At 46.4% G+C, this 13492-nt stretch overlaps 1 protein-coding gene across 2 annotated transcripts; it reads right to left on the bottom strand.

Moving 5' to 3' along the window:
• On the bottom strand, positions 1 to 12627 carry LOC105030341. Of its 2 annotated transcripts, none has more exons than XM_010904157.5 (6): positions 11577 to 12627; positions 10110 to 10277; positions 6226 to 6350; positions 5485 to 5800; positions 2360 to 4546; positions 1 to 1930 (listed from the first exon to the last, which is right to left on the bottom strand). In XM_010904157.5, exons 1-6 carry the CDS (start codon positions 12027 to 12029, stop codon positions 1361 to 1363), a joined length of 3819 nt encoding a protein of 1272 aa, XP_010902459.4. In that variant the 5' UTR covers positions 12030 to 12627; the 3' UTR covers positions 1 to 1360. The 2 variants fall into 2 exon arrangements, with proteins under 2 accessions (XP_010902459.4, XP_028979464.2); XM_029123631.2 differs by having other exon boundaries at positions 1 to 2065; positions 11577 to 12626.
• Between the last annotated feature and the right edge of the window lie 865 nt (positions 12628 to 13492).

The raw sequence follows: 13492 nt of genomic DNA, 5'->3' as shown, positions 1-13492 counted from the left end.
AATATATGAGGCTTTGGTATGGGAGTGCAGTTAGTGTTTGACACTAGGCTTTATTCATGTTTAATGTGTCACAGATTAAGACATTCTGATCACACAGACAATATACTCATTTTGTCTGGGTCTTGAATAATCCTTGGCTGTCTACCTGCAACAGAATTTAGTGAAAAACAGTGGCAGATAAATGTGTCCTGGTCTTCCAGCTTGGTAAAAAAAAGAATCTGCCGCGATTCAGGATCAGGTTAACATTGAACACAGTTAGAGCATTATTAAATATGAATATCCACTCTGTACTTCTCAGCTCTAGAACATCAGCACCACACTCAGAAATTTTACACTGAACTCACACTGCGGTTTTTGGCCAGGACAGAAAAACTGTTCAATGGAAACTTCTGCTCCCGACTGTGCAGGGCTTCACATCCTCATTGGCATGTGCAGGACTGTGCAAGGCTTCACATCCTCATTGGCATGTGCAGGACTGTGCAGGGCTTCACATCCTCATTGGCATGTGCAGGACTGTGCAGGGCTTCACATCCTCATTGGCATGTGCAGGACTGTGCAGGGCTTCACATCCTCATTGGCATGTGCAGGACTGTGCAGGGCTTCACATCCTCATTGGCATGTGCAGGACTGTGCAGGGCTTCACATCCTCATTGGCATGTGCAGGACTGTGCAGGGCTTCACATCCTCATTGGCATGTGCAGGACTGTGCAGGGCTTCACATCCTCATTGGCATGTGCAGGACTGTGCAGGGCTTCACACCTGAAAAAGTAAGGGGTGAATGTGGTGATATTGGAGTCTGCGTGGACCTGAGCAGATCACAGTGGATCTTCTGTAGCATGAGGGAGTGTGTAAGAAAATCAGCAGTGTGAGTGAGTGTGTAAGGAGTCACCAGTGTGAGGGATTGTTTAAGGAGTCAGCAGTGTGAGGGAATTTGTAAGGAGTCACCAGTGTGAGGGATTGTTTAAGGAGTCAGCAGTTTGAGGGAGTTTGTAAGGAGTCAGCAGTGTGAGTGAGTGTGTAAGGAGTCACCAGTGAGAGGGATTGTTTGAGGAGTCAGCAGTGTGAGGGATTGTGTAAGGAGTCACCAGTGTGTGGGATTGTTTAAGGAGTCAGCAGTGTGAGGGAGTTTGTAAGGAGTCAGCAGTGTGAGTGAGTGTTTAAGGAGTCACCAGTGTGAGGGAGTGTTTAAGGAGTCACCAGTGTGAGGGAGTGTTTAAGGAGTCACCAGTGTGAGGGAGTGTGTAAGGAAGCAGCAGTGTGAGGGAGTTTGTGAGGAGTCAGCGGTGTTAGGGAGTGTGTAAGGAAGCAGCAGTTCTGTCCGGTGAATCCAGGTGATCACTTCATTAATGACTTCACAGGTTCAGAAAGTCCCCTGGGCAGAGTCCCCTTGTGTTGTGGAGGTCTTCTTCGTTGGTGGTGTTCTGTTGATTCTCTCTTTCCTGCTCCTTAGTTGCTGCAGCCTAGCAAATGAGAGCCCAAACGGAGCTCTGCCACTATCGCCTTGACCCGGCGACCCAGAGCCGGGACTCTTCCTAGCACCGCAGGGCTGGGGGAGCTGGGCCGGAGAGGTCTTGGTGTGGAGCTGGAGCTGATGACAGTTCAGGACTTGGTGCTCGGTGAGAATGGGGGCTTGTGACATTTTGACCGTGTGTGACCGGTTGGAGGGGTTTGGTTCTGTGTGGCTAGGGGAGTGTGACTGGGTGGGGGTGCGCAGCGGTGTGTTGCTCTGGTTGTGCGTTCTGGACCTGCCCTGTGCTACTAGAGGTGTCGTCTCAGCCTGCTTCTTCCTCGCTGGTAAAGAGGAGGCAGGAAGTTTAGCAGGGGTTCCTCCACCTAGGCCTGCAGAGGCCTTATCAAGGCTCTGGGGACTGGCCCCATACCGCCTGCCTTCTCCCACAGCCCCGGGCCTCCGCTGTGGGGGGGTGGAGAGCTGGAAGGGGAAAGGGGAGACTCTTTTAGGGGGGCGGGTGGCTTTGGAGAGGGCTAATGCTCTGGTGGAGGAGGGGCTGGTTGATTGGTCCTCCTGCTGTCCTCTGATGGAGGGCCTGGGAGGGGCTCGGAGAGGCTGGGGGGCCAGAAGGAAAGGCATGGAGAGTTTCTAAACTTTCTTTGTTTTAGTACTTTTGCAAATATTTCATGAGCTCCACACAATTCATACTGACAGGGGACAGAGAGACAGGGGGACAGAGAGACAGGGGGACAGAGAGACGGGGGGACAGAGAGACAGGGGGAGTGAGAGGGGGAGGAGTGTCCGTAAAACGTGATGTGTAATCTATGTATGTGTCAGTAGTATGTCTAACTTACTACAGGCGGTGTGTTACCGGTTTTTTAGCTCAGAAAATATGCTGTGTGTCTGTACCTTCCGTCTGCCTGTGTCTCTGTTCATCCGGAGCTTGTCTCCACTTTTGGGACTTGAAGACACTGGAGTCTCTGCTGGTGTCTCTGGTTGACTCTCTGCTGGTGTCTCTGTTAGACTGTCTACTGGTCTCTCTTTCAGAATCTTTGCTGGTGTGTCTGGTGGTCTCTTTTTTAGACTCTCTGCTGGAGTCTCTGGTGGTCTCTCTGCTGGTCTCTCTTTTAAACTTTCTGCTGGTATCTCTGTTATACTCTCTGCTGGTCTCTCAACTGGACTATCTGCCAGAAACTTTGCTGGTCGTTCAGCTAGTCTGTCTGCTGGTTTTTCTTTTGTTCTCCATGCTGGTCCATTTTCAGCTATGTCTGATTGTCTCTTTGCTGGTATGTCTGATTGTCTCTTTGCTGGTATGTCTGATTGGCTCTCTGCTGGTTTGTCTGTAAGTCTGTCAGTGGGTTTGTTTGCTGGTTTTTCTCTGAGTAGTTCTGCAGGTCCTTGTTCAAGTCCGGGCTGTTCCATGTCTTCAGACTGTAGTTCGGTCTCTCTGTATCTGGGGCCGGGGGAGGTATATAATGTCTCTGCAGGTCTCACCAGCTTTGTGTGCTCTGCACCAGGAGACATTTTAGGCAGTGCATAGCCAGGGTTAAATGTGCCAGCTTTCTCAGCGTCGTCATCTCTCTCCACTGTTGGGCCGTAGTTCGTCTGAGAGGTTATTGGTTCATGGGCCCTCCGGGGGCCAAATGTTAACTGTCGGTCACATTCTTGTAGTTCCTTTGAAGACAGATTACCATACTGCAGTTTCTCTTGTGTGAACTGATTGTTAGCTTCTTTTAGCCGATTGTTAGCTTTTTGTGGTAGCAGACTGTTTTTAGCTACGTTTATTGCCTGGGCTAGGAGGCTGTTAGTCTCTTGTTCCAACTTACTGCTATCACGGGGCAAATGCATCTCATGTGTTTGGTAACTATGCGTCTCCTCTCTGTCCATGCTGACCGCGGGAGGTGTTCTATCTGTACTATCTGTGGCAGTTGCGTGTGAAGCGGTTGTGTCTGTGATGGTTCTGCTCTGGTTCTTCTCAGGCGCCCAGGGAAGCCCGTTGGCCAGCAGGTTACAGCCCGGCTCCGCCAGTAAAGAGTCACAGCACTCGTAATATTCCTCTGAAGCCACTGACGCGTTAGAGTCACCCGAGGGAGGCGAGACGGGACACACCTCCCTGACAGGAGGAGGGGTTCGGAGCTTAGGAGAGTGTGTACTCCGGACTCTGTCATGCGTGTGTGCCTGTCTGCCAGGTGTGTTCGCTCCTTTTACGCCCTCAAAGCCTCCTGGGGTTTGTTCTGCAGTCTCAAAGTATTCTTCAGTCCTGGTTTCCCTCACACCAGGGTTTCCTTCACACAACAGCGGTTGTGTTTTGGTCTCCAAACCCTTCACGTGGTCTTTCTGTGGTTGTGGTGTGGACACACACTCTTCCGGTGGTGGCTGATTGTGCCCCGTCAGTTCGCCAACGGTAACTGTACAGGCGCTTCGTATCCGCGGCACTTCCCCCATCTCGCGTCCACTCTGTGGCCGTGCCGTGCTCTCACAGCCTACACCATGAGGAGCCGGGGCAGCCCATTCTGTCCTCGTGACCACTCTAACACCACAAAGATCCCAGCCTCTCCTATCACTCACCATGAACTGGACCGTCCGAGGTTTGGGGATGGGCAGATTGGGTGGGACTACTTGAGGGTGGAAGGAGGAGGAGACGGTGGAGGTGTAGGGAGGTGTGGGCGGGGGGGTGGGAGGCGGAGTTAACTGAGATCTGGGTGGTGTTAACTGAGACAGTGCTGGTTTGTCCTCAGCAGGTGACTGTGGGCCGAGGATAGAGACGGAACGACGTGGGCTGTGTGAGTTAAGGCAGGCAGCAGTGTGTGGAGGGGTGTTAGATGGCGGTTTGGCTCCCAAGTCAGGTGGCAGCTCCACTGTGGGCCGTGTGACCGGACTGCTGAAGCGGATGGCCTGGCTGGTCTCAAACCTCTCGGAGCGCTGAAGGTGCACCTGGGTCGGCCGCGACGGGTCTCGCACATTGATGAACCCGATGACGTCACTGGGGGGGTCAGGTTCCGGCCAGGTAGGCAAGTATGGAATCAGGTACGCCTTCTCCAGACAGGCCAATCCCAGGTGGAGGGGCGGGTCTTGCACTGGCTCACTGACACGCTCCTAGTGTGATAGAAATGATTGGTTGATTGGTTTTCAATTTCAATTACTAGTAGTAGTAGCACAGTTGTTTCCCTCAGGAATATCAATGGCAGAGTGAGGCAGGAGAAAAGGGGATTTTTTGGGATTGGTTTGAGAGGGGATGGATGGTCTTGACAGGTGGGAGACATTTGGATTTTGTATGAACTATTGTTGCCTGTGAAAAGGATATTGCTCCTGAGAAGATCGAGCTACAAGACAGCGACTACTGCAAATCCCTATTTGTCTCGTCTGAAATAAGCGAGGGTTTGAGCTTGTTAGCTAAAGAAAACTGAAAACTGGGCACAAAATGTTAGTCAGACGCTCATACTAATATTCAAATAGCTGTTTTTCCTTATCTTTGAATATCATCAGAATATGAATTTGACCGCCCTACAACCATGAGGCACGGGGTCTGTTTAGGGGTTATGGAGCGTGAACAGGGCGATACTAAAGTTAAGAAAAGCTGAAATGTACACAGACAGTTCAGCACTATTGACCAATTGACACAAAGAAGTGAAGCTTGTTCTAGTTCACCGACAATCTTGGATTGGCAGTTCATGACATCCAAATGAACAATTTATAGAAATCTAGTGTGAGACAACTACCCTTCAGGTTGTTGGTGCTGAGAGTGATGAACGAAAGTGTTCTTTCATCAGCGTTCACCTCTAACCAGTCACAGTTTCCAAGCCACTTTTAAAAACTTCTTCACCAACATGTGTCCTGGCTCTTGCCCTCACCGCTGGTTTCTTGGACTAATCAGAATGGTTAGATCGTCATGATCCGTTAACCATCTTGGCCTTGGGTATTCGGACACCAACAGTGCGGAGAGAAACAAGACGCTCTTGGCATTGGCTGGAGCCAGGGGTTTGGGGTAAGCATGCAAGCATTGTGACGCACTGTGCAGCAGTGCATTGTGGTACCTTTGTTTTCAGGCAGTTCTGGGAGGTGTTCTGTCTGGATGAGGCGAGGCTAGCCTCTCTAGCTGTAGCATGGCCTGTCATCAGGGCGTATTTTGGGCTGAAAAGCTTCCTGGCGTCGACGGCAGAGAGCTGAGCTACAGGGGGCGCTGGGGGGAGGGGCTCCGGCACCGGCTCCTTCTCCACGGCAACCCTGCGGAGGTCAACTTCGCTGGAGGTTAAGTAGAGGTCACGGAACAGCCTGTCGAAGGAATCCACTGCCTGGCCCGTTACCATGGTAACCAGGTGTCTGTCCAGACGAGATGCTGTCCAGGTGAAACTTTACAAGAGAGAAATGGCCAGGCACACAGGCACACAATTAGCTGAACTGGAGTAACTGGAGCCTCAAGACTGAACAGACAGGATCCTGTGCAAACAAGCCATTCACTTTGAAATGAGCTGCAGGAATTGTCCCAGCCTGGTCACAGTCTATGTCATGAATACTAAATGGGAACTGTTTCTGCCCACGGCACTGATTTGATCAATGCTAATGCAGTTGATTGACAATAAGCAATGTATGCTAACTGTGGATGACATTCTTTACACTGCAGCTTGCTAGTAACATTATTAGCATTTCTATGCAGCTACTAAACCAGCCCATCCAATTTATATTCTTATTCTTGATGTCTGGGCTAATTGATTTTAGCTGGATACATGAAATAGCAGGCTAGCATTAGTATTGATTTATAAGCACTGTCAGGGTACCTGTATGATCCAGACACAGCTTTGTCTCCGTCTATAAAGAGGAACCTGTGGCCCAGCCGTCCTCTAACCCTGGTACACGACCGGCTTAAGAACTCGGTTCCACCTGTCACACGCACACGCAGGTTCTACAGGACACACACACACAATGCACAGTAGTGGGGAACCAGGAAAGTGAAATGGGTAGAGTTAAAATAGAAAGAACAATTTTACTGGTATAAAAAACATTGACATTTTTTGTTAGAAAGGTAGGCTATCTGTACTGGTATGATGAATGGTAAGTGGACAGTGTGATGTAGGCCAGTTGTTCTGGTATAACGACAGTGTGACGTAGGCCAGTTCTATTGGCATAATGACAGGGTGATGTAGGCCAATTGTACTGGTATAATGACAGTTTGAGGTACAGTAGGCCAGTTGTACTGGTATAATGATAGTTCGATATAGGCCAGTTGTACTGGTATAATGATAGTTCGATATAGGCCAGTTGTACTGGTATAATGATAGTTCGATATAGGCCAGTTGTACTGGTATAATGATAGTTCGATATAGGCCAGTTGTACTGGTATAATGTATGTTGGAACAGACAGAAGTGACGTGTGTTCAGTGGGTGTGTCCTGGTTGTTTAACTGCCAGATTAACATGGACAGTATCATAAACACACAATAATACAGTGAGACATCACAGACACTGTCATTTTCTCTCTCTCTCTGTCTATGGAATTACAGTGGTATGAATGTATCAGTGTCTAGCCTGGAATTACAGTGGTATAAATGTACCAGAGTCTAGCCTGGTATTGCATTGGTATAGATGAGTTTGGCCTGTGGTAGGAAAGTGTGGTGAATGGGAGATAATCTTGTCTCTCTGGAAAAGGGGTCACGTTTTCAGGAACAATCCCTCTATAGAGGAGACAGAAGAATTTGCCTGTTAGTTCTCTCCCTATTTCCCAGATTAGATAAAGAGCTGGAAGACTGTGGGTTTGTGTGTGTGTGTGTGTGTTGTGTGGGGGGGGGTCTGTATGTCTGTCTGTCAGTTTGTGTGTGTGTGAGTCTGTGTGTGTGTGTGTGTGTGTGTGTGTCTGTGTGAGTGAGTGAGGTTGTGTGTGTGAGTATGTGAGTCTGTGTGTGTGTGTCTGTGTGAGTGAGGTTGTGTGTGTGAGTGTCTGTGTGAGTGTGTGAGTCTGTGTGTGTGTGTCTGTGTGAGTGAGGTTGTGTGTGTGAGTGTCTGTGTGTGTGTGTGAGTCTGTGTGTGTGTGTGTCTGTGTGAGTGAGTGAGGTTGTGTGTGTGAGTGTCTGTGTGAGTGTGTGAGTCTGTGTGAGTGAGGTTGTGTGTGTGAGTGTCCAACAGCTCTATGTTCTGTCTTCAACAATGTGACTCTATTCTGCTGACACATGATTAAAAGGGGGAGGAAAGGGGAGGAGACGAAAGAAGGGGGAGGAGAGGCAGTGGGGAGGGGAGGAGAGGCAGTGGGGAGGGGAGGAGAGGCAGTGGGGAGGGGGTGGGGGGTGCCACATGCTGCCTGCTTGGTTAAGGGTGGACACATTGTCATATTTGTTGTTTAATATCAGCTGCTGGAGGCCTTAGAATGGGCTTCTCAAAAGGAGGTGAGTACAGGGCCAACCATAGCCCAGGACATGAGTACAGGGCCAAACATAGCCCAGGACATGAGTACAGGGCCAAACATAGCCCAGGACATGAGTACAGGGCCAAACATAGCCCAGGACATGAGTACAGGGCCAAACATAGCCAAGGACATGAGACAATTCCCAAACGTTTAAGGTGCAATGACACAGACCTGTTTTCCTTGGTCAATAGAGCAGGTTGAGGTTGTGGGTTCAATACCCGGGTAGCTCTCGCAAAAAGGTATCAGCTCACTGTCTGTAGTTCTTTGTCTTAGTAACTATCTGATGGTTCAGTCTTATTTGAGTCTGACCTACACACAGTGACTGAAGACAGTGAACAATAGACAGAGATACTAAAACTAAGACAGTGAACTACGGACAGAGTTATTGATACTAAGACAGTGGACTACAGACAGTTACTAATACTAAGACAGTGAACTACAGACAGAGTTACTAATACTAAGACAGTGAACTACAGACAGAGTTACTAATACTAAGACAGTGAACTACAGACAGAGTTACTGATACGAAGACAGTGGACTACAGACAGAGTTACTGATACTAAGACAGTGGACTACAGACAGAGTTACTGATACTAAGACAGTGGACTACAGACAGAGTTACTGATACTAAGACAGTGGACTACAGACAGAGTTACTGATACTAAGACAGTGGACTACAGACAGAGTTACTGATACTAAGACAGTGGACTACAGACAGAGTTACTGATACGAAGACAGTGAACTACAGACAGAGTTACTGATACGAAGACAGTGGACTACAGACAGAGTTACTGATACGAAGACAGTGGACTACAGACAGAGTTACTGATACGAAGACAGTGGACTACAGACAGAGTTACTAAGACAGTGGACTACAGACAGAGTTACTAATACTAAGACAGTGGACTACAGACAGAGTTACTGATACTAAGACAGTGGACTACAGACAGAGTTACTGATACTAAGACAGTGGACTACAGACAGAGTTACTGATACGAAGACAGTGGACTACAGACAGAGTTACTAATACTAAGACAGTGGACTACAGACAGAGTTACTAATACTAAGACAGTGGACTACAGACAGAGTTACTAATACTAAGACAGTGGACTACAGACAGAGTTACTGATACTAAGACAGTGGACCACAGACAGAGTTACTGATACTAAGACAGTGGACTACAGACAGAGTTACTGATACTAAGACAGTGGACTACAGACAGAGTTACTGATACTAAGACAGTGGACTACAGACAGAGTTACTGATACTAAGACAGTGGACTACAGACAGAGTTACTGATACTAAGACAGTGGACTACAGACAGAGTTACTGATACGAAGACAGTGAACTACAGACAGAGTTACTGATACTAAGACAGTGGACTACAGACAGAGTTACTGATACGAAGACAGTGAACTACTTCCTATTAAAAAAGGTTGTCGCTGATTTTCAGTGGCAAGATTTCAATTGAATGTTAGTTTTCAAATAAACCTTAACTCACAGGTTTGTTAACGGCGGGCTTAGTGCAGTTTTACTATTTCTTCGAACTGGACAGAACACATTTCCTGAAAGTTTTTAGTTCCTACCTAGGTTACAACATATCAGAAAAGAAGCAAAGATGGAGGAAAAATTCATTATTCTTTAAGATTTGCTTTATTCAAAAGATTGAGTCAATAGAGCCATTCCAAATTCTCTGGTTAAATGCTGTTCTGAAAAAGAGATGTTTTGGCGTGCCTTCCTTCAGGCTATGATGAAAGTTTAATTTATCAAGCATGGCCGACAGTCTGCGATTCATTGAAATTGAAAACGGACAGTTAAATGATACTAGTGGTTACTGATTTCAATAATCAAGGATTAGGTCTGTGTTCTGAATGCAAAAGGAATGATATAAGCCCCTCCCAAGCAATGCATTTGACTGGGTTAACATGTTTTGAGGCATTAACCCAAGCAATGCATTTGACTGGGTTAACGTGTTTTGAGACGTTAATGACAAAAAATAAATTCCCACCCCATAAATCCTAGAGGCATTCCCCAGGGCTAGTGACATTCTAGACTGTCAGATTGGCTCGTTATTGAAACCAGAGTGTCTCTGTGTGCTTCATGTGAACTGATTATGTTCATCTTCTGCCTCACCATCTCTCTCTCACGCTATGCAGAGCAGGAAGCGACAAGGTGTGTGTGTGTATGTATGCTTGTGTGTGTGTGTGTATATGTGTGCATGTATACAGTATGTTTGTGTTTATGTGTGTGTGTGTGTGTGTGTTACCTTTAGGTGGCCAGGGTGCATGGCAGACCGCTCAGCCATGGACAGGAAGTGAGGTAATGCTGTTCTCTCTAACAGGATGTAGACACACACCTTCCTCTTGAAGCCTGCCTCCAAAAGGTCTCGGAAGATATCCACGTCAGTAAACTGGTCCATTACTACTGCAATCAACTACACACACACACACACACACACACACACACATAGCCGCACATACATACAAACACACACAGGTGGGTGGGGTTGTTCAGGATCAGGCACTAATCAATGAAAACTAATCACTAACTAATTACAGACCACGTAAGCGGAGCCGGCCAAGAAGAGCGAATGTCTCTTATGGAGTGGGTGACTGACTGTCCATTGTTAAATAGCGTAGTGGTCATTGTTTTCTAAATCAATGAAACAGCCATGGCGTGACTGGAGTCATTGTTTTCATTAATGTACAGCTATTAGCTATCTATAGATTGACTGATTCATTAAAATTAATGTTAACTCTGTACATTTTTGTATGTTGTATCTTTGTTCAGTGTATATGTGATGGGATCAGCTAAAAATATGTTGGAATCAAAATAGGGTATCCAGACAAATAGGTTTGAGAATTGTAATTGCTGGATATACAGTACTACATTGTAAGGCAGAGCTGCAATTCAAATCTAAACGATCTCGCCTATGTCACTGCTTCATGTTTATTGAAAATCAGACATAAATCCTGCATATATAGGATACAACATTATATGTCTATTTTTAACTCAGAATGTTGTGCGAGCAGACGTCTACACACAAAATAAACCTGGGCAATTTCCATTTTGAAAATATGTCATATTTGTATTTATCTTTACACGCTAGTTATTAAGAACATGCAGATTTTTTTTTACAATAACTAACTGCGCATGCGATGAAATAATACATTCTTACTAGGTGGTTACAGCTGGTTGTAAAGCGTCATATGGTTGTAACAGCTGATTATAAGGCAACATAGGGCCATTACAGCCAGTTATAATGCATGGTTATTTGAACCCCCAGTATATTCAGCTCCAGTGGGCATTGCATGTCGACTAGGTGAGTAGTGAGCTGTTAAGTTTTATCTATGATTTGTAATCAGGGTGCTTTGTGTTCTGCTGGAACCTTCACGTGGTTCTGTACTATGACCCTACAGACTGGAGGGGGAACAGCTAACCTTGTTGTTTTACTATCCTGGCATGGATTTTTGGTCCTAGCACAAGTGAAATAAGTGAAGTGCAAAGTGCAAACACGTCTACTATTAGGCTGATGATACAGCCTAAGCTTAATATTGACATACTGAATAACCTTTATAATGGTGACGAACGTTTAATACGTTATATCAAGGGCAATACAGTAAACACCTATTCAACACAGCTTAGATTTGGCCAGTATCTAAAGCCTGTGAATCTCCAGACACTGGTCTTGACCACCCTGGTGTGTTTGTTTGCATCAATACACCTGTCCTACCTTCTGCGCCTGCCCGATGCTTTTCCTAACCACCTCTTTGATGTGCACGAAGCCATCCAGCGGTGGCTGCGTGTACACGGTGACGCGTGTTACCCCCCTGTAGGCAGCGCAGTCCGGCCAGCCCAGGTCCAGCCGCGGGAGAGAGAAGTCCGACATGTCTGGCCAGTACTGCAGAGACAGCGGGAGGTCATCACTGTCGGAGTCCGCCTGAAGGAGCTGTGATCCCGGGTCGTACACCTGCACCGCCCCGGTCAGGCTGTCCACCTCTTGGTCAGATAGGAAGCACCGAAGGCCGGACACTTGCAGGAATTTAGTGAAAGCCTCGCTCCCATCCCGGAGGAGCGTCTCCAGTGCAAGCCGCTGCTCCTCCGAATAAAGGAACTCCGGTTTGGACTCGTGCGTCCGTAGGTTCACGTTATTCTCGTCCAAACACTTTATCTGAGATAACGCCATGACTACTGTAGACTCGCTGGAAAGAATCCAATAAACAACTAGAGCGCAAGTTATACAGACAACATTCCACTAAAGCCAGTGAGCACTGGAAGACTAGCTACTTCTTCAGGCAGTATGGCTAATGGGGATATAATTACTGACATAAATAAAATCCATATCCATCAACTTTCTTTGGAATTAAAGGTTTCAGGGAGGCGTGGAACTTTCCCTCGTCGTAAAGTCTGACAAACTCACGCGCCGTTGTCCTGCGGCTGGTGGTTCTGTTACCTGCATCCACGTGTACAATATTCCATTATTCCGGGATAGTTCCTGTTACCAGTCCATTATTTTCGTCCACCCGTTTTCTCGTCCCTCTCTTCAAGGAGTTCAGGGACACAGGGACACACACCCGCGAGGTACCCCCGCCACTGGAATTGCGGACAGGTGTGAAAAACAGACCCGCCCGCTCAGTCACGTGCCCATATCCAGGTTAAAACTCTTACCAATCCAGTATAGTCCGGGCCGCAAGGCAGTAATGACAGTTTTTAGTGTCCAAACAGACCCGCCCAAAATAATAAAGGTTAGCTATGCAGAATGAAATGTCATTTTCAATACTTTGTAGTGCAAATACATGATTACGTTTTGTTTCCCTTGTACATAATGTTTATTTGTGTGTATACACACACACACACACACACAATATATATGTATATATATATATATATATATATATATATATATATATATATATATATATATATATATATATATATATATATATATATATATATTTTATGCATGTGTTCCCTTGCTGTCCTTTTCCAATTGCATGCCTTTGGCCAGAACATTTACAGTCGCCCGATAAATAAAAAAACACTCCTTGCATCTGTTCCCGCATGAAAACCAAAATAAAAACCCTATACACTATATGTTCTCATTACAAGAATGTTGCTCTCATATATTCCTATATCCATTACTGTGAACAGCCTGCGTCTGTCACATGAAATGTAATTAAATGAAATGTTATCTGCACGCGAAATTATCACAGAATGCGTTTTCCATTTGCTCCATTGTTGACGTTAACGAGATCAGACGTCGGGTTGACCGGCAACCATAGACTGTGCCGGCAACAGGTCGGACTTGTTCTCTTCTGTTTGGCTGATCCACACACTGTCACCTCGTCACCCTGTTGTTTAAATATGAACCCATTATTTGCAACTAAGACGAAATTATGATAGTTTAAAAATATACAATAACTAATCACCGGTTCCATAACCCTGGCTGATGAAGATAATGAATGAAACTTCTGGGCAGAGTTAGTAAAGGTTACCTACTTCCACGTTGATGAAGTCAGTGCTGCATGGTGGGAAATATCACGTTTAAACATGAATTAGCTGTATTTTCGGAAGGTCAGCAGACATACAGTACATATACTGAATATATTAGTCAGACAATGCATAAGGCAGATTGTACTGCTTGCTTTG

The sequence above is a fragment of the Esox lucius genome, chromosome 11 (genome assembly GCF_011004845.1).
Source record: "Esox lucius isolate fEsoLuc1 chromosome 11, fEsoLuc1.pri, whole genome shotgun sequence".
Classification (NCBI taxonomy): Eukaryota; Metazoa; Chordata; class Actinopteri; order Esociformes; family Esocidae; genus Esox; species Esox lucius.
The sequence above is the reverse complement of the archived record's forward strand: the minus strand, read 5'-3'. Positions and strand labels throughout refer to the sequence as shown.